The sequence below is a fragment of the Macaca nemestrina genome, chromosome 6, assembly GCF_043159975.1.
Source record: "Macaca nemestrina isolate mMacNem1 chromosome 6, mMacNem.hap1, whole genome shotgun sequence".
In the NCBI taxonomy this organism is placed as follows: domain Eukaryota; kingdom Metazoa; phylum Chordata; class Mammalia; order Primates; family Cercopithecidae; genus Macaca; species Macaca nemestrina.
The window spans coordinates 61395144-61415833 of NC_092130.1; the positions used below are offsets into that span (position 1 = coordinate 61395144).

Genomic DNA, 20690 nt, shown 5'->3' on the forward strand with positions numbered 1-20690 from the left:
AAACAGAGGTGTTCTAGTTCTCAAATACAGTCTTCACAAAGTTATGAATGTAAATATTGCTATATTTTTCCATGAAAGAAGTTATCTGCCATACAAAATTAAAATCTTAATGAATAGTATCTTGCATTTTCCCACTCTTCTGAATAGGGCTGCATAATTAAAATGCAATTAGAGCAAATAAACCTTCCTCTTTGTTTAAATGTGGACATATTCAGTTAAGTATATCTTTTTTCACATTTAATGATACCAATATATTTTCAATTTAGCCAAATAACTAAAATGTGTTTATGCATAGTCCACGTTTTCCTTACTGTATTTCCAGTGTACACACACACACACACACACACACACACAGTTGATCGCAAATGATATTTGTATTTTCCAGTTTCTTTGATTTTTAACTAGGTAAATTAAGAAAATTCTGTTAATTTGAGTATCTTTTTAGCATATTATTTATAACCTAAGTGTTGAGAAAAATCTATTTAAGTTTGTCCTTGATGATTCAAACTCTTGCAGATTCTTACTCTTGGCAATAAACAAGTCTACATTTTATTAATCCAAAAACATTTGCCTACTTGCTTTGTGAGATTCATGGAAATACTTGTTTTCTCTAACTGGCGATGTTTTCTTTGTAATTTTTAATTTAAAATTTGTTTCCACATTCAATAATGTGGAAAAGGTGGCAGAGACATCACTTTAGATTTGAATGTTTTTATTTTGGTATTAATTTTTTAAACTAATTTTTATGAAATTCTTTTTGGTTTTGCAAACATATAATTATTTTTTGCATAAGCTAATTCCACCCAGTCCTGTGTCTTTGTTTATATTTTTAGAGCATAATTTATTTTGAAGAATTACTTCATCAACAGTAGCATTCAATACAGTTGATAGTTATTAAAAGTTGTAGAATGGTCCCTAAGCTATATTGTGAATGGGAAAAAAAAACAAAAAATAAGGTTGTGGTACAGTGTGTATAGGGTTAGTGACATTTAGGTAAAAATGAGGATGGGAGAGACACCATATATATGTATTTGCTTTAGGCATAAAGTATCTCTGGAAGCATTATTAAATTGAAACAAATATAAAATTAACACTAAAAGAAAGCCATTGTAGGAGAAGGTGGGAAAGACTTCAAAAAATGATGCCAATACCTAGATTTAGTTTTTGACATTGAAATAGTTTAATTTCCTTAAGGACTTAATGGATTTAGTTTTTTTGTGATGTGACAGCATATGTAATTACATTTTCTTTTGTTGTTGTTGTTTTTTGAGACAGGGTCTTGTTCTGTTGCTCAGGTTGGAGTGCAGTGGTGTGATCATGGCTCACTGCAGCCTCTACCTCCCAGGCTCAATTGATTATCCTGCCTCAGCTTCCTGAGCAGCCAGGACTACAGGCTCGTGCCACCATACCTGGCTAATTTTTGTATTTTTTAAAGAAATGTGGTTTCATCCTGTTGTGTAGGCTGGTCTGGAACTCCTGGGCTCAAGTAATCCTCCCTCCTTGGTCTCCCAAAGTGCTAGGATTATAAGGGTGAGCCACCACACCCAGCCACATTTTCTTTTTTAATGCTGTGACTTTCTTTATCCTTATTTCTTTCACTGATTTTTATATCACCTTAAAAAAAAAAGGCTTATTAATTTGGAATATTTCACTGAAAATCTGCAGAGACAGTACAGGGATTTTCTATATCTCTCTCACCCAGCTTTCCCTAATGTTGTTATAGGAGTTATTAAGAAACAGGCCGGGCGCGGTGGCTCACGCCTGTAATCCCAGCACTTTGGGAGGCCGAGACAGGCGGATCACGAGGTCAGGAGATCGAGACCATCCGGGCTAACACGGTGAAACTCCGTCTCTACTAAAAAAAAAAAAATACAAAAAACTAGCCGGGCGAGGTGGCGGGAGCCTGTAGTCCCAGCTACTCAGGAGGCTGAGGCAGGAGAATGGCGTGAACCCGGGAGGCAGAGCTTGCAGTGAGCCGAGATTGCACCGCTGCACTCCAGCCTGGGTGACAGAGCGAGACTCCGGCTCAAAAAAAAAAAAAAAAAAAAAAAAAGGAAATTATTTTAGCCAGACAGAGAGGAAAAGGGGTCCTTGGAAAGTTCTTGTCTCTTAAAGCAGCTCCAGAAACGTTTCTTTCTAGTGGGAAAGCCCTGGCTCTTAGAGCTTGCCAGCAACCTTTGATGTACAAATGTTGGCCATTAGAAAGTGGGTCCACCCAAACATGGCGATTCAATCCCACCTTGTCCTCTTGCCCTTGCCCCCACATGTGTCTGGCATCATGGCTGTTCCCACGTATCCCCACGTGTGTAGAACAGCATGGCGTACTTCATTTGCATATTAAAAGTCTAGGGTGGGAGGGCTAGTTTTTTCAGGCTAAGTGAATGACATGCCTGGTCAAACCAATCCCCTGAGCCCTATGCAAATCAGACACCACCTCTTCCAGCCTCCTCATATAACTGGCTGTTATCTGCCTGGCACTCTGGGTTTCTTCTCTTGGCTTTGGAGCCCCCCTCCCTCTGTGTCTATATAGGGGAGCTTCTTCCTTCTTTCGTCTTCCTTCTTTCGTCTCCCTTCTTTCTTGCCGATTAAACTCTCTGCTCTTTAAAACCACTCCATGTGTGTCCGTGTTGTTTTATCCAATTAGGCGTGAGACAAGAGCCCTCTGATACTCATCAGAGATGTATCAATATTAACATCTAAAATAACTATGGTACATTTGTCAAAACTAACAAATTAACACTGGTACAGTATTATTAACTAAACTACAGACTTTATTTAGATATCACCAGTTCTTCCACTAATGTTCTTTTTCTATTTCAGGACCAACCCAGCATAGCATGTTATTTAGTCACGTTTCTTTAGTCTCCTCTATTCTTGACAATTTTGTAGTTACTGTTTTACATAGTCCTATTTCTCATGACTTTGACACTTATGAAGAGTACTAGTCAAGTATTTTGTCCTCAATTTGGGTTTATCTGCTATCTTCTCCTGATATTGGGGTTATAGATCTTGATACAGAATACAGAAGTGTCCGGGCTTGGTGGCTCATGCCTCTAATCCCAGCACTTTGGGAGGCCAAGGCAGGCAGATCACTTGAGGTGAGGAGTTCGAAATCAGCCTGGCCAACATAGTGAAACCCTGTCTCCACTAAAAATACAAAAATAATCTAGGCATGGTGGTAGGTGCCTATAGTCCCAGCTACTTGGGAGGCTGAGACAGGAGAATCACTTGAACCTAGGAGGTCGAGGTTGCAGTGAACCGAGATCATGCCACTGCATTCCAGCCTGGGCGACAGAATGAGATCTGTCTCAAAAAAACAAAAAAAACAAAAAAAAAAAAAAACAAACGTGTGCTTTTCATCATCTCAGGGGCACATGATATCAATATGACTTGTCACTGGTCTTGTTAACCCGAATCACTTGTTTAAGGTGATGTCTGCCATCTTTCTCCACTGTAAAGTTACTATTTTTCATTTCTGTTCCCTATTTGTTGGAATTAAATCACTAAATTCAGCCCACATTCAAGGTGGAGAGAATTAAGATCTACCTCCTGGAAACAGGAATATCTAAATATATTACTTGAAATTTTTTGTAAAGGACTATCTACAACAATTCTTTCCTTCTTTTTTTTTTTTTTTTTTTTTGAGACGGAGTCTCACGCTGTTGCCCAGGCTGGAGTGCAGTGGCGCGATCTCGGCTCACTGCAAGCTCCGCCTCCCGGGTTCCCGCCATTCTCCTGCCTCAGCCTCCTGAGTAGCTGGGACTACAGGCGCCCGCCACCGCGCCCGGCTAATTTTTTGTATTTTTAGTAGAGACGGGGTTTCACTGTGGTCTCGATCTCCTGACCTTGTGATCCGCCCGCCTCGGCCTCCCAAAGTGCTGGGATTACAGGCTTGAGCCACCGCGCCCGGCCAACAATTCTTTCCTTCTAACGAATTGTTATTGTTTAAACATTTACGTCAATATTGACTCAGGGATATTTGTTTTATTCTTTGGTTTATAATCCAATTCTATCTTTATTTATTTTTTTTTTGCTCAACTTGTTTTAGCTTTGGTCACTGGGAGCTCTTTCAGATTGGTTCCTGGATCCTTTTGACATGCCCCACCCCTTGTTCCCTTTCTTTTCTTAAGGACTTTCTTAACTTCTGTCACTACCAGGTTCTCCAGGCTCATCTGGATTTTCCTGCTTTAGCCCTAAAACCACCCATTTCTCCAAGGAGCCTGGGTTCCTTTTATTGATGAATTGTATTTAGAAACCAAGGTATGGGCTCTAGGTGTCTTCCTTGCTATGCAGTGTCACTGCTTCTACATTCTCTCAGTTGACAGCCCTAGGAAATATGTCTGTGTATACTAACCCATGTATACTTACATATATAATATTTCTGTATCTAGCAGCACATATGTTAAAATATTAATATATTAAATAAAATATTTAATTTATTAATTTTAATTAATATTTCCCATATGTTAAGATAAATGAGTTTATACTGGTATCTCAAACTCTAATCCAGCACCACACCGTTCATTCTAGCCTTTCCTCTTTGCTTATGTATAATTTCTTTCTCTGCCATTGAGAAACCTGGTTCCCATTCTCTGTAATTTATATGTTCAAACTGAGTATACGTATAAATTAGTCTCAGAATTGTTAATGCCTACCCCCACAAGAAACAAATTTACCTACTAGAGTGCTATGTTTATATATAGTTCTTTGTGTCTTTAGCCTAACAGTATCCAGTTATCATTTTCCAAAGTAACTTATACCAGCTCCATTCTTCCTCATCGCCTTCAGTGATGTTATTTACATTGCTTTAATCGTTAATTATTATTAAAATTGTAGTGCTGCATAAAATAATGATATAGTACATGATAAAATGTTTATGAACTATAAGCAGAAAAATAAGAGAAGTAAGTTTTTGTAGTTTTCATTTTTTTTCTGCTTTATCTGTTTAATCTTGGCTAACTTATGGCTAAGGAAATAGTGTGCTAAAGTCTATGGATGAGGAAAAGTACATATTTTTAATTAATGGAAAGTAATTTCCTAATCCGGCTAGGGAACTTTGTTTTGCTTTATTGTCCTGTACTTAGGAACATCTCATAGTTCTAATGCTAAAAGTTCATTAAAAATGAGCCAAATGTAAATAAATCACAGTAGTTACCATTTCACCAGCCTCTTAACCAACCATTTCAAACTGATTTTTTTTTCTACTTCATATATTTCTCTTCATGTATAGCAGTCATTTAGAAGGCAAATAAAAGCGTGGATGCAAAATATAAACTCTGGTATATCATTAAATATAGCAGCAATGTGGGAAGCAGTTCTGTCCTTTCTTTAGCTGTGTAGTACTTTTACTTAAAAAAAAGTATTTTATCTGGCTGAAGATAGAACAAGGAAAAAGTAAAGAAAAAAATTATTTTACTATTATACTAAAACATTTTAAAGCAAATCTTGCTGAAGTTGCATTTCAGAATTTACTGACTGGTTGTTAGGAGGCCAGCTTCCTTGTATGTTTCTTACTTTTAATAGTAACTTTTAAAACAGAGATAGGAAACATGTTTGGGGCCATGCATTATTTTATGATTAAAAGCCCTTCTGGAGAGCTGTGCTATTATATGCATTCTTTTCATAATTATCAGTATTTTAGTTCAGAAACTACTTCCCAATTTGATGTATTCTTCATAAATCTTGAGTATTTTTATGTCAATATAAATGAAATCCTGTTCCAGGGTACTTTCTCTGTGTCAAGGAAAACATAGAAAGAATTAAAAGGTAAAACTTCTGCCTTTCCTGTGAAAGGAATGTGACTGGTTGGCTAGTGTGTTTGGTTACACATGTGTTTATCAGGCAAATTTTATTCAGTATATTTTATGTGCCAGTCCCTTTGTTAGGTGCAAATACAAAGATGGGGGGAAAGGAACATTTCTGTTCTGAAGGATCACAGTAGAGTTGAGGGGCACAAATGCACGAATATACTTATGATGCAGTATGCCAAGAACAATGGAAGTAGGTATTTTGGGAGAAGAGAAATATCATGTATCTTGGCAGGGGAAATTATGGAATGTTTCCTAATGGAGGGGTGTTACCCACTTAAAGAATATGTAAAAGTCATCCAGGGGAAGATGAGCAGAGAAAGAGAAGGACACTTATATAAAGAGGGAGGGTAGGAGCAAAGTCTCAGAGGAGAGAAAGAGCATCATATATGTAAGAAACTACAGGCAGGTCAGGGTTCTTGCAAAATAAGGTACAACTAAGGAAATGGCAAAAAAAAAAAAAAAAAAAAAAAAAAAAAAAAAAGAGGCCAGAGAGTAAGATAGGGCCCAGATTGCGGAGGACTTTTTAATGCCATCTTTGGTATTAATGCCTGATGTGCAAGGGAAAGATCCTTGGCTAGACAGACATGGTTTCAACCCTTTTATTAGCTAATGGCTTTGGGCATATTGTGTACTCTGTTTTTGAGCCTTAGTCTCCTAATTTGGAAACAGGAACAATTATATATACTTGGAAACTAATTAAATGAGATAATAGTATTTATAAAACCTTATTAGGTACTTTGTAAATGTACAATATCAGGGCTCTGGATCTGCTCCTTCCATGAGAATGTCCAAAATTACCTTTTCCTCTCAAGCTGCATGTCTTCTATGTCCACAAATCCTTTAATACAATGACTCAAAACCTTTTTGAACTGGAAACTTTTTTATTAACTTAAAAGTCATAGGTCTCTTTTCTGTATGAAGTCACACACACATTACTCACCCACAAAAATTAAAGTAACTGTATTTGTTATTAAGGACTTCTTTATGCAATAGCTATGCAGTTGACTCAAAAGAATGGAAGCGCATTGAAATGTGTATTCCTTCTTATAGGAAAGGACTTCTTGAATAAGATGTTTTCCTCTATGGTTTAATGCTACTTGGTTTGGTGGATGATGACATGTAATTAATTTAAAGATAGAATGCACAGTGGAAAGGATTCAGAAGAATATAGGCAGCATATAATTTATGCATACTTGATTTATAGTATGCATTCCATTGTGGAATCTGTGGAACTTCTGCCTTTTCTGGGGACAGCTATTTGTTTTTATAATTTGGAACATTTAGGAAAGTAAAAAGTATAAAGTTAAATAACTTAAAGTAAAAGCTATGAACTGAAAAACATAATGCAGTGTCCACTTGTGTTATTGAGGTTGCCATTCCCTATATATAACAGAGTATGTGATTAAACGTGGCTTGAAAAAATACGGGCTTTCTCATAAAAAGTCCAGAGGTAGGTAGTTCAGGATTGGCTAAGTCAGCAGTTCAGCAAGATCAGGGCTCTGGATCAGCTTTTCACATAAGAATGTCCAAAGCAAGAAGAATAAGGGATATAGCCTTTTTAACATCTCTCTCTCTTTTTATCAGATAAAACTTTGCCAAAAGTGCCACATCAGACTTCCTGTTATGTCTCATTGACCAAAATTGACTCATATGAAGACCCCTAAACTAATCACTGGGAAAGAATAATGGGATAGTCACAGTTTGCTTGTACTTACAATTCATTCCCTGAGGCTAGCCCCACCTTCTCTGAGTACTTTGTTAACTGAACATCTGAACAAATTGGGTGTTCTGGTGGCAAGGAAGGTGGGGTAAATTATTGTTAGGTAGAAAACCAACACTGTTTTACCAACTAAGAAGTATAATAATATAAATTTGTATATATGTATAGTATTTTGTGTTTCTTCAAAGTAAATAATATATTAAGTGGATTCCCTGTTTTGAGATGCAAATTCAAGATCTTCACTTTTTTAATTTTTAAATCACACTAAAAGACCTGTATACAAAGACAATAAAGTAACCAAGGCTGCCTTGATACCTTCTCGTTTATATCTGCCCCATTTCTAACATTCTTTTTGCTTTACCCTAGGAATAGATATCTAAAACTCCGTGGATGTAAAAGGATGCCCTTCTTTACTCACTATGGTCCAGACACTCCAACTTTCTAGCTGTTCCTTGCACATGCCGCTATTGCTTTGCCCGGTAGTCCCCAACCTTTTTGGCACCCAGGGACTGGTTTCCTGGAAGAGTTTCTCCACGAATGGGGTGATGGTTTTGGGATGAAACTACTTCAGATCATCAGATCATCAGGCATTAGTTAGATCCTCATAAGGAATGTGCAACCTAGATCCCTCTCCTGTGCAATTCATGATAGGGTTGGCGCTTCTACGAGAATCTAGTGCTGTGGCGGATCTGATGGAAGGCAAAGCTTAGGCGGTAATGCCTGCTCACCTATCTGCTGCCACTCACATCCTGCAAGGCCACAGAATGGTACCAGTCCATGGCCTGGGGCCTGGGGACCTCTGACTTAGCCCCTTTACAGTTGTTACTCGCGCTGCCTGGAACTTGCTTCCCCAGATCCCTGCGGTTTTAGCTCTTTAGCTCTCAGCTCAAATGTTACCTCCCTGGACAGAGTCTTTCCCCTGATTACTCATTCTAAATGAGCCTCTCCAGTTACTTTCTATCAGCCCATTTTATTTTCTTTTTGGGACCTACCACTAAGTACTATTATTTTTGTGTGTTTATGTTCATTTTTTGCTCTTTTGGCTATACTGACCAATGACACAGGGAACTTCTCCCCTGCTGTCTCTGCCTCATCCCAATCTCTTTTCTAGGTACCAGGCACATAGTTGGTACTCAATAAATGTTTATTGAAAGAAAAAATACTGAGAAATAGTGAGTTTGAAATTATTCTTTTTTAAAAAAACTAGTTTAGTTAAAACCTATGTGTTTGGGTTATCAGCCAAACTGAGGGTGAGATTGAGGATCTTATAGGGCAGCTATTGCAGTAGAAGGCTATGCTACCTCTATAAGTAGGACAAATAAAGGTAATACCTTAATACCTTTGAGCAAGGCCAACATTTGCCTCAGGGAAAAATTTTTAAATTTCTGTACCTGCTCTCAGCACTGTTGAAATGGGTAGATGAAGCCCCAAGAGTGAAATTATTTTAGTTTGGAAATCTTTTAAGTGGGCTTTACCAAAAGCTCACTCTAATCATCAAATTCAATCTGATGGTATCATTAGAACATCAGACTTTAGGCTAAGTAACTTCCAGGTGAACCCACCAATAAAAACTGCATTGCACAATGTCTGCTTAAATGATTTAACTCTAATCCAGGTAACCACTGGGAGACATTTAGCAACAACCATCATTTTGTTTTTAGAACCCTTCTATGTGAAGGCATTTTCAAACATTAATTAGTAAGTAATTAGAGAAAATTGTCCTTTAAAGCCCCGTTCTAGTGTAAAGCAATGAAGTCATGCATACAAATGAATTCTCATCCTGACTTCTATTGAGAAGTGGAGGCAGTTTGCATTTAGCTTACCCCAAAGTGGATGTGGATTTAAAGTCAAAAGACAAGAGATAAACCAGGAAAACATTTGCGACTTATGTAATGCAATCATTTCTAAAAGTGAAAAGACCATTAATCTTGTAGAAGAATAGGCAGAAGATATTAATAGACAACTTAAAGAAAAAAATAAGTTTAAATGGGCCCTTAGACATATGGCAACAAGGCTCAACCTCTGTCCTAATAAGAATATTGCATATTAAAATTATACTGAGATACCATTTCTGACCTATCAGGTGGTCAAAAATCCTAAACAATATGCTCTGTTATGAACTTGTGGGGAAACTTGTGCTTTCATATATTGTTTTAGGAATGCAAAATGTTACCACTTTATTGAGGGTAACTTGATCATATTTAATGAATATTTATATAAATTTTCCCTTTGACCCAGCAATTCCTAGGAAGATTAACACAAAGCTATTTATTATTTTTCTTAAAATAGCAAATGACTAGAAAAACAACCCAAATATGAAAAAAGTGGACTGCTTGAATAAACTATGGTATAGCTATACAATCAAGTATTCTACTGTTATAAAAAGACATATAAAAGAAATATGGAAAGGAATGATATTTAGATACTTTTAAGAGTAATTTAAATGAAAAGTGCAAGGTACAGAACAATGTTTATAGCATACATTCTGTGTAAGAAAGGAAAGAATGTTAATTTATATGTTATATATTCGTTTAAGATTATTAATATATTAAATACAATCCATATTGTAAACATACTATGCTTTTATATATAATATATAATAAGTTATAGCAGCATAACTAATATATATTTATATATATTTTTATTTATTTTTTGAGACAGAGTCTCTGTAGTAATCCGGCTGGAATAATACAGTGGCATTATCCTGGCTCACTGCAGCCTCAACTTCCTGGGCTCAAGCTATCCTGCCACCTCAGCTCCCCAAGTAGCTGGGACTGCAGGTGCATGCTACCACATATGGCTAATTTTTGTATTTTTTGTAGAGATAGGGATTTATCATGTTGCCCAGGCTGCTTTTGAACTCCTGGGCTCAAGTGATCCTCCTGTCTCGGCCTCCCAAAGTGGTGAGAGTACAAGTGTGAGTCATGGTATCTGGCTTATATTTTCATATACTACTGCCTATTCTCTACTCCACTCAATACTAGGTGAATCATCAGATTTTCCACTCTATCTAGTGGGAACAGGCAGGTGACCAGCACTGTGTATCTGCTAGTTACTGTTTCCTTTTCTTTTAGGTGACTTTGGTGTTTAAGATTCCTTAAACACAATATGAAAAGCAGTGACCATAAAGTAAAATATTTATAAATTATGTTTCATTAAAATCAATAACTTGTCATCAAAAGACACTAGAGTAAAAATATAATTCACAGTGAGAAGACATTTATAATTTTTAAAGACTCCTAAAAATTAAGAAGACAGCCCAATATTTGTAAAATGAGTAAAAGACTTAAAACAGGCATTTCACAAAAAAAGGTGTATGGCCAGCAAGCATAAGACAAGATTCTCAATAGCATTTGTCATTAGGAAACTGCAAAAAAAAAAAAAAAAAAAAAAAAAAAAAACCAACATATGGCCAAAGTAAAACTTTTCATTTTGTAAAATATATCAAGCCTGACACATATTAAGACTTACACACTCTATATTATATATGTATACATATGTACACATAGAGGTTATACTTCATTAAAAAAACCACAAAAGCTTAACATACACATATACACACCTCCACACACATGACTAGGAAAGTTCACTCATCTAGTTAGTGGCAGAGTAGAGACTGCTATTAAGATCTCTTACAGTTTTCAAACTTTTTTTTAAATGGAAGTACATGTGTGCATCTACATTTCTTCATTTATAACATGAACAATAAAAATCTAAGCTGCTGGGTGCAGTGGCTCACGCCTGTAATCCCAGCACTTTGGGAGGCCGAGGTGGGCGGATCACCTGAGGTCAGGCGTTCAAGACCTGGCCAACATGGTGAAACCCCATCTCTACTAAAAATGCAAAAAAAAATTAGCTGGGCGTGGTAGTGGGTGCCTGTAATCCCAGCTACTTGGGAGGCTGAGGCAGGAGAATCGCTTAAACCCAGCAGGCAGAGGTTGCAGTGAGCCAAGATCATGTCATTGTACTCCAGCCTGGGCAGCAAGAGCAAAACCTCGTCTCAAAATAATAATAATAATAATAATAATAATCATCATCATCATCATCATCATCATCAAAGCCTCATTGGAGTGAAGGTAAAGGATATAAAATAGCTTTATAAACTGATGAATAATGTAGTAAAGAAAAATACAAAATATCCGCAATGAGAAACCATTTTATACCTACTAGATTGGCAAACATTTTTAAAAGTCTGATAATACTACATGTAGGAGATGACATGGAACAGATGGAACTCTTATTCGGAACTGAAGGGTGTGTATAACTACTTTAGAACACAGTTTGTCATTGTTTCATGATATTGCAAATGTGCTTACTCTAGTACTTAAATCAGTTTCACTCCTACGTGTGTACTCTAGTGACACTCCTGTAGTTCTAGACTAAGATGGGTTAATTTTTATTACTGTTTATAATAGCAAATAACTTTAAATATCCCAAATATTTCAATGAATACATAAATTGTGGCAGATTCACAGAGAGGGATTCATAAGATAGAAATAAACTGAATATACCGCAGCTATAGGAATAATATGGATGAATACCTGAGATAACAGTGTTAAAAAGACAAGTCATAGAAGAATACATAACCTTTTTATAAAGTTCAAAAATAGGCAAAATCGAACAGTGTCTTATTTAGGATACCAAAAAGTAAGAGAATTATTAAAAATTTAGAGTAGTGGCTATTTCAGAAAAGGTGGGGTTTATTAGGAGAACTTTTACTGTTTTATTATGGACATTCATAAGTGAACTTGGATGGATCTTGGTTCTCTTTCTCTGGAGTATACTGGGAGGAGCATACTGACAGTGTCAGTCATTTTGGACATATTCCATTTCTTAAATGGTTATTAGAGGATTCAAGGATGTCAGTTTTAATCTTATACTTCATAGCTCAACTATTACCTATTCTATTTTATAAATATTAACAATTTTATAATCATATTTTGAAAATTAAGGTGTTGGAAAAGTAAATACCTTGAAGTAAATAGTCATTTTCTCTGGCTGGTGACACTACAGGGCACTTGACGTTTTATATTATGCATTTCTAAATCTTGTGGGTCTTTAATAATTAAAATGCATTTTTTATATTTAGAAAAGATAATTATAGAAAGTAAAATAACAAATGCAAAATTTTTACAGTATGTTTCTAACAAGAGTGGTAACCTTGAGTTATATGCTATTCTATTAAACTGTCATATCAGTCTTGATACTAAAGATATTCTTGCCAATCACCAGGCCCAATATTTACTCCCATTGCAGACTTTCAGATGAACATCTTTATCTTTCATCAGTATTTTAATAAGTCTAAATTTAGGTTAGTGTTTTCTTTATTGGTATAATATACTTATGTATCTATTTATATGCAGTATTAAACAATTGCCTGCATTCAACAGGAATGGGCTAAATAAAGAAAAACAATAAATAAAAATTTAAAAAGTCCCATATCACTTGCTTTAAGTAAAAGTTAATTTTAAAGGCTGTGTGATAAATACCCCTTGCTTGCAAGACACTGCCTGTGCAAGACACTTTTTTATTTAGAATTTCTTTTAGAACCTATAACTAAGTGTAAATATGTAATTATAAGAGGTTGAACTTAGTGTAAATATGTAATTAAAACTTTTTACCACAACTTCTTATAATTTCATATTTATACTTAGTTATAGGTCCGAAAATGATTATTATTATATTTTTTAAGACAGAGTTTTGCTCTGTCATCTAGGCTGGAGTGCGGTGGCGCAGTCATGGCTCACTGGAGCCTCAACCTCCCAGGCGCAGGTGATCCTCTTGCCGCAGACTCCTGAGTAACTGGGACTACAGGCACATGCCACCACACTTGGCTAACCATGGTTAACACCTGGGCACTGGCTTGTTGCCCAGGCTAGTCTCAAACTCTTCCCACCTTGGCCTCCTGTTGTTGAGATTACAGGTGTGAGCCACTGTGCCCAGTCAACATTTTAATTTTAAAGGAACAAAAATATAAATTATATGGTTTCAAATCCATATATCTATGATTAATTTAAAATCTTTAAAAAAGTGTAACTTTATATAGAATGTGAAATATTTTAGAAACATATGAATGATGTAATTGATAATGAAACACTAGTTTCCCATAGTATCAAGTTTATACCTATTTCTTGGGTTGACTACCTTGAAGAATATGGTGTATCTCCATTTTTATGGGAGAATAAATAAATCTCTATTTTGATTTTTTTTGTGTGTTTGCTTTTGTGTTTATGTGATTAGACAAATATAATGGTTGTAGAAAAGGTCTTTTTAACATCTACTTTTCTTATATGACTATATAATTTAAAAAATTGCATATTCTCTTTAGAATATTTTCTAAATGAGTGCTCTAAAAATGTCACCTTAAGGCATAATGTTTGGAAAACATAATGTATTTATATTCTTGATGTAGATTTCAATAACATGCTAAGTTTTGCTCTGGTTAAATTTTTCCTGTATCCTCAGAGAAATTAATGACAATATTTTGACATAAGGTTTTCAGATTTTGCATTATTAAAATTAGAGTTGCATAGAATAAAAGAAAGCAATCCTTTTACTAGTCCTAGGAAAGGATTAGATAAGCATGGCATGTTTTATAAATTAAACACAGTTCTTATTTGGATCAAAAGTCTAAGCAGTTTTTATAGATTTCTCAGGTTAAATGGAAATGTATTCCACTTTTCATAATGTGAAAAAATGTCTAAATTTGTAATTGTAATATTTGTATGCTGTGAGCTACCTCCACTTTATAAACTTACCAGACTTCCTCCAGAGATACAAATTATGACTAACAATACTTGTTAACCAATTTAAAATTTTCCAACTAAAAGTTAATAATTGATTAAAGTAGTTGTTTATCAGCTTTCTAAGCTGGAATTCAGACACAAATCCTTAACCTTTTTAAATACTCCCTTTCTCCACTCCTTATCCCCACATCTTCTTCCCCAGTAAAGTCACAAAACTCCCTAAATTTAAGTATTAAAATTTTTTAACTTTGTAGATTCAGAGGGTACATGTGCAGGTTTTTTACAAGGATATATTGCCTGACATTTAGGTTTCGGGTGTGACCTACGTAGTGAGCATAGTACCCAATACATAGTTTTTCAATCCTTGCCCTCCTCCCTGTTGTGTCTGTGGTTCCTATCTTTATGTCGGTGTGTACACAGTGTTTAGCTCCCACTTATAAGAGAGAATATGCAGTATTTGATTTTCATTTTCTGTGTTAATTTGCTTAGGATAATGGCCTCCAGCTGCATCCATGTTGCTGCAAAGGACATGATTTCATTCTTTTTATGGCTGTGTAGTATTCCATAATGCAAATGTACCACATTTTCTTTATCCAGTCCACCAATATGGGCACCTAGGTTGATTCCATTGTCTTTGCTATTATGAATAGGGCTGCAGTGAACGTATGAGTGCATGTATCTTTTTGGTAGAATGATTTCTTTTCCTTTGTGTATATAGCCAGTAATGGGATTGCCGGGTTGAATGGTGGTTCTATTTTCATTCCTTTGAGAAATCTCTAAACTAATTTCTACAGTGGCTGAACTAATTTACATTCCCACCAACAGTGTATAAGCATCTCCTTTTCTCTTCAGCCCTGCCAACATCTGTTATTTTCTGACTTAAAAAAATAATTTCAACTTGTGTTTTAGATTGAGGGTACACGTGCAGGTTTGTTACATAGGTATATTGTGTGATGCTGAGGTTTAGGGTATGAATGATACTGTCACCCAGGTAGTGAGCATAATACCTGATAGGTAGTTTTTTAGCACTTGCCCCACTCCCTCTCTCCTCTCTCTAGTAGTCTCCAGTGCCTGTGTTCCTGTGTTTATGCCCATGTGTGCCCAGTACTTAACTCTCACTTACAGATGAGAACATGTGGTTTGGTTTTCTGTTCCTGCGTTAATTCACATAGGATAATGGCCTCCAGCTGCATCCATGTTGCTGCAAAGGCATGATTTCATTTTTTTAATGATGAATGCATAGTGTTCCACGGTGTATATGTACCATGCTTTCTTTACTGAATCCATCATGGTAGATTCCGTGCCTTTGCTGTTGTGAATAGTGCTGCAATCAATCTACGAGTACCTGTGTCATTATGGTAGAACAATTTATATTCCTTTAGATATATATGTATATCCAATAATGAAATTTCTGGGTCAATTGATAGTTCAGTTTTAATTTCTTTGAGAAATCACCACAATGCTTTCCACAGTGGCTGAATTAATTTACATTCCCACAAGCAGTGTATAAACATTCCCTTTTCTCCATAACCTCTTGCCAGCATCTGCTATTTTTTGACTTTTTAATAATAGCCCTTCTGACTTGTGTGGGATGGTATCTCATTGTGTTGGTTTTTTTCTTTTCTTTTTCTTTTCTTTTCTTTCTTTTTTTTTTTTTTTTTTGAGACAGGGTCTCTCTGTCGCCCATGCTGGAGTGCAGTGGCACAATCTTGGCTCACTGCAGTCTCTGCCTCTCGGGTTCAAGCAATTCTCCACAGATGTGTACCACCATGCCCAGCTAATTTTTGTATTTTTAGTAGAGATTGGGTTTCACCATGTTGGCTAGGCTGTTCTTGAACTCCCAGCCTCATGTGATCCACCCACCTCAGCCTCTGAAAGTGATGGGATTATAGACCTGAGCCACTGCACCCAGCCTTGTTGTGGTTTTGATTTGCATTTCTCTAATGATTAATGATACTGAGCATCTTTTCATCGGCTTGCTGGCCACATGTATGTCCTCTTTTGAAAAATGTATTTTCACATCCTTTGACCACGTTTTAATGGGGTTCTTTGTTTTTTGCTTGAAATTTGTTTAAGCCCCTTGTAGATTCTGGATATTTGTTGGATGCATAGTTTGCAAATAATTTCACCCATTCTGTAGGTTTTCGGATTGCTGTGTTGATAGTTTCTTTTTCTGTGCAGAAGCTTTTTAATTTAATTAGATTCCACTTGCCAACTCTTGGGCTTTTGTAGCAGTTGCTTTTGAGGACTTAGTAATAAATTCTTTGCCAAAGTTGATATCCAGAGGGTATTTCCTAGGTTTTCTTTTAGGATTTCTATAGTCCTTGGCCTTACATTTAAGTCTAATCCATTTTGAATTAATTTTTTTTTGAGGTGGCATCTGGCTCTGTCACCCAGTCTGGAGGGCAGTGGTGCCGTCTTGACTCACTGCAACCTCTGCCTCCAGAGTTCAAGTGATTCTCCTGCCTCAGGCTCCCAAGTAGCTGGGATTATAGGTGCATGCCACCACGCCTGGCAATTTTTTTTTTCTTTGTATTTTTAGTAGAGACAGGGTTTCACCATATGGGCCAGGCTGGTCTCAAACTCCTGGCCTTAAGAGATCTGCCAGCCTCGGCTTCCTAAAGTGCTGGGATTATAGGTGTGAGCCACCCCACCTGGCCATCTTGAATTAATTTTTGTGTATGGTGATATGTAGAGGTCCAGTTTCATTCTTCTGCATATGGTAAACCAGTTATCCCAGCACCATTTATTGAATAGGGAGTTCTTTCCCCATTTTTTATTTTATTTTATTTTATTTTATTTTTATTATTATACTTTAAGTTCTGGGATACATGTACAGAACTTGCAGGTTTGTTACATAGGTATACACGTGCCATGGTGGTTTGCTCAACCCATCATCTACATTAGGTATTTCTCCTAATGCTATCCCTCTCCTAGCCCCCACACCCCCCAACAGGCCCCGGTGTGTGATGTTCCCCTCCCTGTGTTCATGTGTTCTCATTGTACAACTCCCACTTACAACTGAGAACATGCGGTGTTTGGTTTTCTGTTCCCGTGTTAGTTTGCTGAGAATGATGGTTTCCAGCTTTATCCATGTCCCTGCAAAGGACATGAACTCATCCTTTTTATGGCTGCATAGTATTCCAGGGTGTATATGTGCCACATTTTCTTTATCCAGTCTGTCATTGATAGGCATTTGGGTTGGTTTCAAGTCTTTGCTATTATGAATAATGCTGCAATAAACATATGTGTGCATGCATCTTTATAGTAGAATGATTTATAATCCTTTGGGTATATACTCAGTAATGGGATTGCTGGATCAAATGGTGTTTCTGGTTCTAGATCCTTGAGGAATTGCCACACTGTCTTCCACAATGGTTGAACTAATTTACACTCCCACCAACAGTGTAAAAGTGTTCCTATTTCTCCACATCCTCTCCAGTGTATGTTGTTTCCTGACTTTTTAATGATCACCATTCTAACTGGCGTGAGATGGTATCTCATTGTGGTTTTGATTTGTATTTCTCTAATGACCAGTGATGATGAGATTTTTTTCATGTTTGTTGGCCACATAAATGTAGACTTTTGAGAAGTGTCTGTTCATAGCCTTTGCCCACTTTTTGATGGGGTTGTTTGCTTTTTTCTTGTAAATTTGTTTAAGTTCCTTGTAGATTCTGGATATTAGCCCTTTGTCAGATGGATAGATTGCAAAAATTTTCTCCTATTTTGTAGGTTGCCTGTTCACTCTGATGATAGTTTCATTTGCTATGCAGAAGTTCTTTAGTTTAATTAGATCCCATTTGTCAATTTTGGCTTTTGTTGCCATTGCTTCTGTGTTTTAGTCATAAAGTCTTTGCTCATGCCTATGTCCTGAATGGTATTGCCTGGGTTTTCTTCTAGGGTTTTTCTGGTTTTAGGTTTTATGCTTAAGTCTTTAATCCATTTTGAGTTAATTTTTGTAAGGTGTAAGGAAGGGGTCCAGTTTCAGTTTTCTGCATATGGCTAGCCAGTTTTCCCAACACCATTTATTACATAGGGAATCCTTTCCCCATTGCTTGTTTGTGTCGGGTTTGTCAAAGATCAGATGCTTGTAGATGTGTGGCGTTATTTCTGAGGCTTCTGTTCTGTTTCATTGGTTTATATATCTGTTTTAATACCAGTACCCTGCTGTTTTGGTTATTGTAGCCTTGTAGCCTTTTTGATTTTAGCTGTAGCCTTTTTGATTTTAGCTACTCTATTGAGTGTGAAATGTTACCCTATTGTGGTTTTAATTTACGTTGGATCATGTTGAACACTCTTTTATGTACCTATTTGCCATTCTTATAACTTCTTTTGTGAAGTGTATATTCACTCTTTACTGCAAGGGGATTATTAGTCTTTTTACCCTGGATTTGGAGTAGTTTGTATATATTGTGGATATGTCTTCTTCTGTATAGCTATCTTCTTGCTTCTACTGTTTAACAGTAATAACAAAAGGATGTTATACATCAAAGATATTGATACATTTAATACTTCTAAGCTGCTGGCAGTTTTGGAAGGAAAGTAATTAGTATTTAAAACATAGACTTTATAACTTTAAATTTAAAACAAAAATTACATTCTATTTTGTGTTTGATTTCAGGTGCAGTTAAAAACTAGCATTTCTAGTCAGTATGTAATTCGGATGCAACCGACTAATAGATGCCTTTCTACACTGGAGTGTGCAGCTGTTGCTCTTTCCATCTTGGAGAAAAATAATTACATACAAGAGGTACGTCTTTGGAAGGTTATAGTTTTTGAAAGTGGGAATTTTCTTGAATTTTACGTAGAAGATTTAGACATGCTTGTTAAATTTGTAACTCATGTGACAAGTAGAATCTTCTGTGATAGAAATTTATGTACTTTTATAACCTTCTTTCCCCTCTGGTGTTTTTCTGTGTTAGTTGAGCATTCCAGATTGCATTATTTAAATATTCATACTAAGCTGTGCAAACATAATTTGTAATACGCTAAATTACAGTTAAGTAGCACAACATTAAATAGTTTTTTGGCTAGATTTTTCTTCTAGTGTTTTCTCTTCTCTTTTTGGTATTTTGTGTTCTCTTGTGCTCAGCCTTTTCTTCTTTTTAGTTAAAAGAACATTCTATAGCAACATTTTAATTTTTGCATTGGTGCTGTTATTTGAGGAGGTATACTAACTTTCTGTTTCTCATATTAACCTTGCTTAGAATGTAAAAAAGACATTTTTCTTGGAAAAAAAAAAAGCCTAGAAAATATGAAAACATTATAACCTGCAATTATTTTAATTTCTATGAAAGCATGATGATTTCATATAAAATTAATAATCATCAGCAAAGAATAATGTTTCAGTGTGCTTACTAACATCTCAGTCTTTTGGAACATATAAGAAACTTAGCATTTGTAGCAAAAGAAAAAATAGTGAAATAAAACCTAAATTGTTATGGTTTTTTAATTATTGAAAAGTTTTGATAAATACAACTCAATAAGAAAGTCAGTGGATAATAAGCACAAATAAATGGGATTTATAACTCTGCCTTCAAAACACTGCATAAACACATGCATGCACACATGCATGTACACACACACGTGAGGTACTCTTTCTTGCCTTCTCTCTCATTATCCATTATGGTTACAGTTATGAGTATGCCTTAAACACGAAGGAAATTTCAATAACAGATGAAAGCTCAGTTCAGAGTAAATGTATTAGCTACCAAGATATTAATCCTAAAGAGAACAAAAATATATCAAAAGCAAGGAGCTTTAAAGAATATTAGAGGCAGGCATGGCCAGGTGCAGTGGCTCATGCCTGTAATCCCAGCACTTCGGGAGGCTGAGGCAGGTGGATCATGAGGTCAACAGATCAAGACCATCCTGGCTAACGTGGTGAAACCCCGTCTCTACTAAAAATACAAAAAATTAGCCAGGCGTGGTGGTGGGTGCCTGAAGTCTCAGCTACTTGGGAGGCTGAGGCAGGAGAATGGCGTGAACCCAGGAGGCGGAGCTTGCAGTGAGCCGAGATTGCACCACTGCACTCCAGCCTGGGCGACAGAGCAAGACTCCGTCTCAAAAAAAAAAATGTTATAAGCAGGCATTGAATTACTTTTTTCCTCTCCTCTACCTTAACCTGTGGAAAATGTCAGAGTTGGAGACTTTTTTTTTTTTCTTTTGAAAGAAGTAGGCTTTTCGTGTATATATGTGTGTGTGTGTGTGTGTGTGTGTGTGTGTGTGTGTGTGTGTGTGTGTGTGTTTGAGTAGACTTTGTTTTGGGTCTAGGCAATTTCACTTTCTCTGCCTTTGAAAAAAAATTCATGAAGGACCATAGATTCTTACTTTAAATGAGCAGGGAGTGTTCTCAGACACCTTTCCATCTCCTCTAACCATGTCACCTACTCCCATGTCCCTAGCCATGATCAT

The 20690-nt window shown here is 36.2% G+C and overlaps 1 protein-coding gene across 9 annotated transcripts in view; it reads left to right on the forward strand.

Moving 5' to 3' along the window:
- The window catches only part of LOC105500020 (DTW domain containing 2), a 474953-nt gene that overhangs the window by 132118 nt on the left and 322145 nt on the right, over positions 1-20690 (forward strand). For all 9 annotated transcript variants that reach the window (XR_011624753.1, XR_011624755.1, XR_011624756.1 and 6 more), the window contains one exon: positions 18898-19026. Coding sequence is in view for 4 of the 9 variants with exons in the window: in XM_071098565.1 (XP_070954666.1) it covers positions 18898-19026 (129 nt within the window). In the remaining 5 variants the exon portion in view is untranslated. Of the gene's footprint in view, positions 1-18897; positions 19027-20690 lie in introns of those variants that run through there.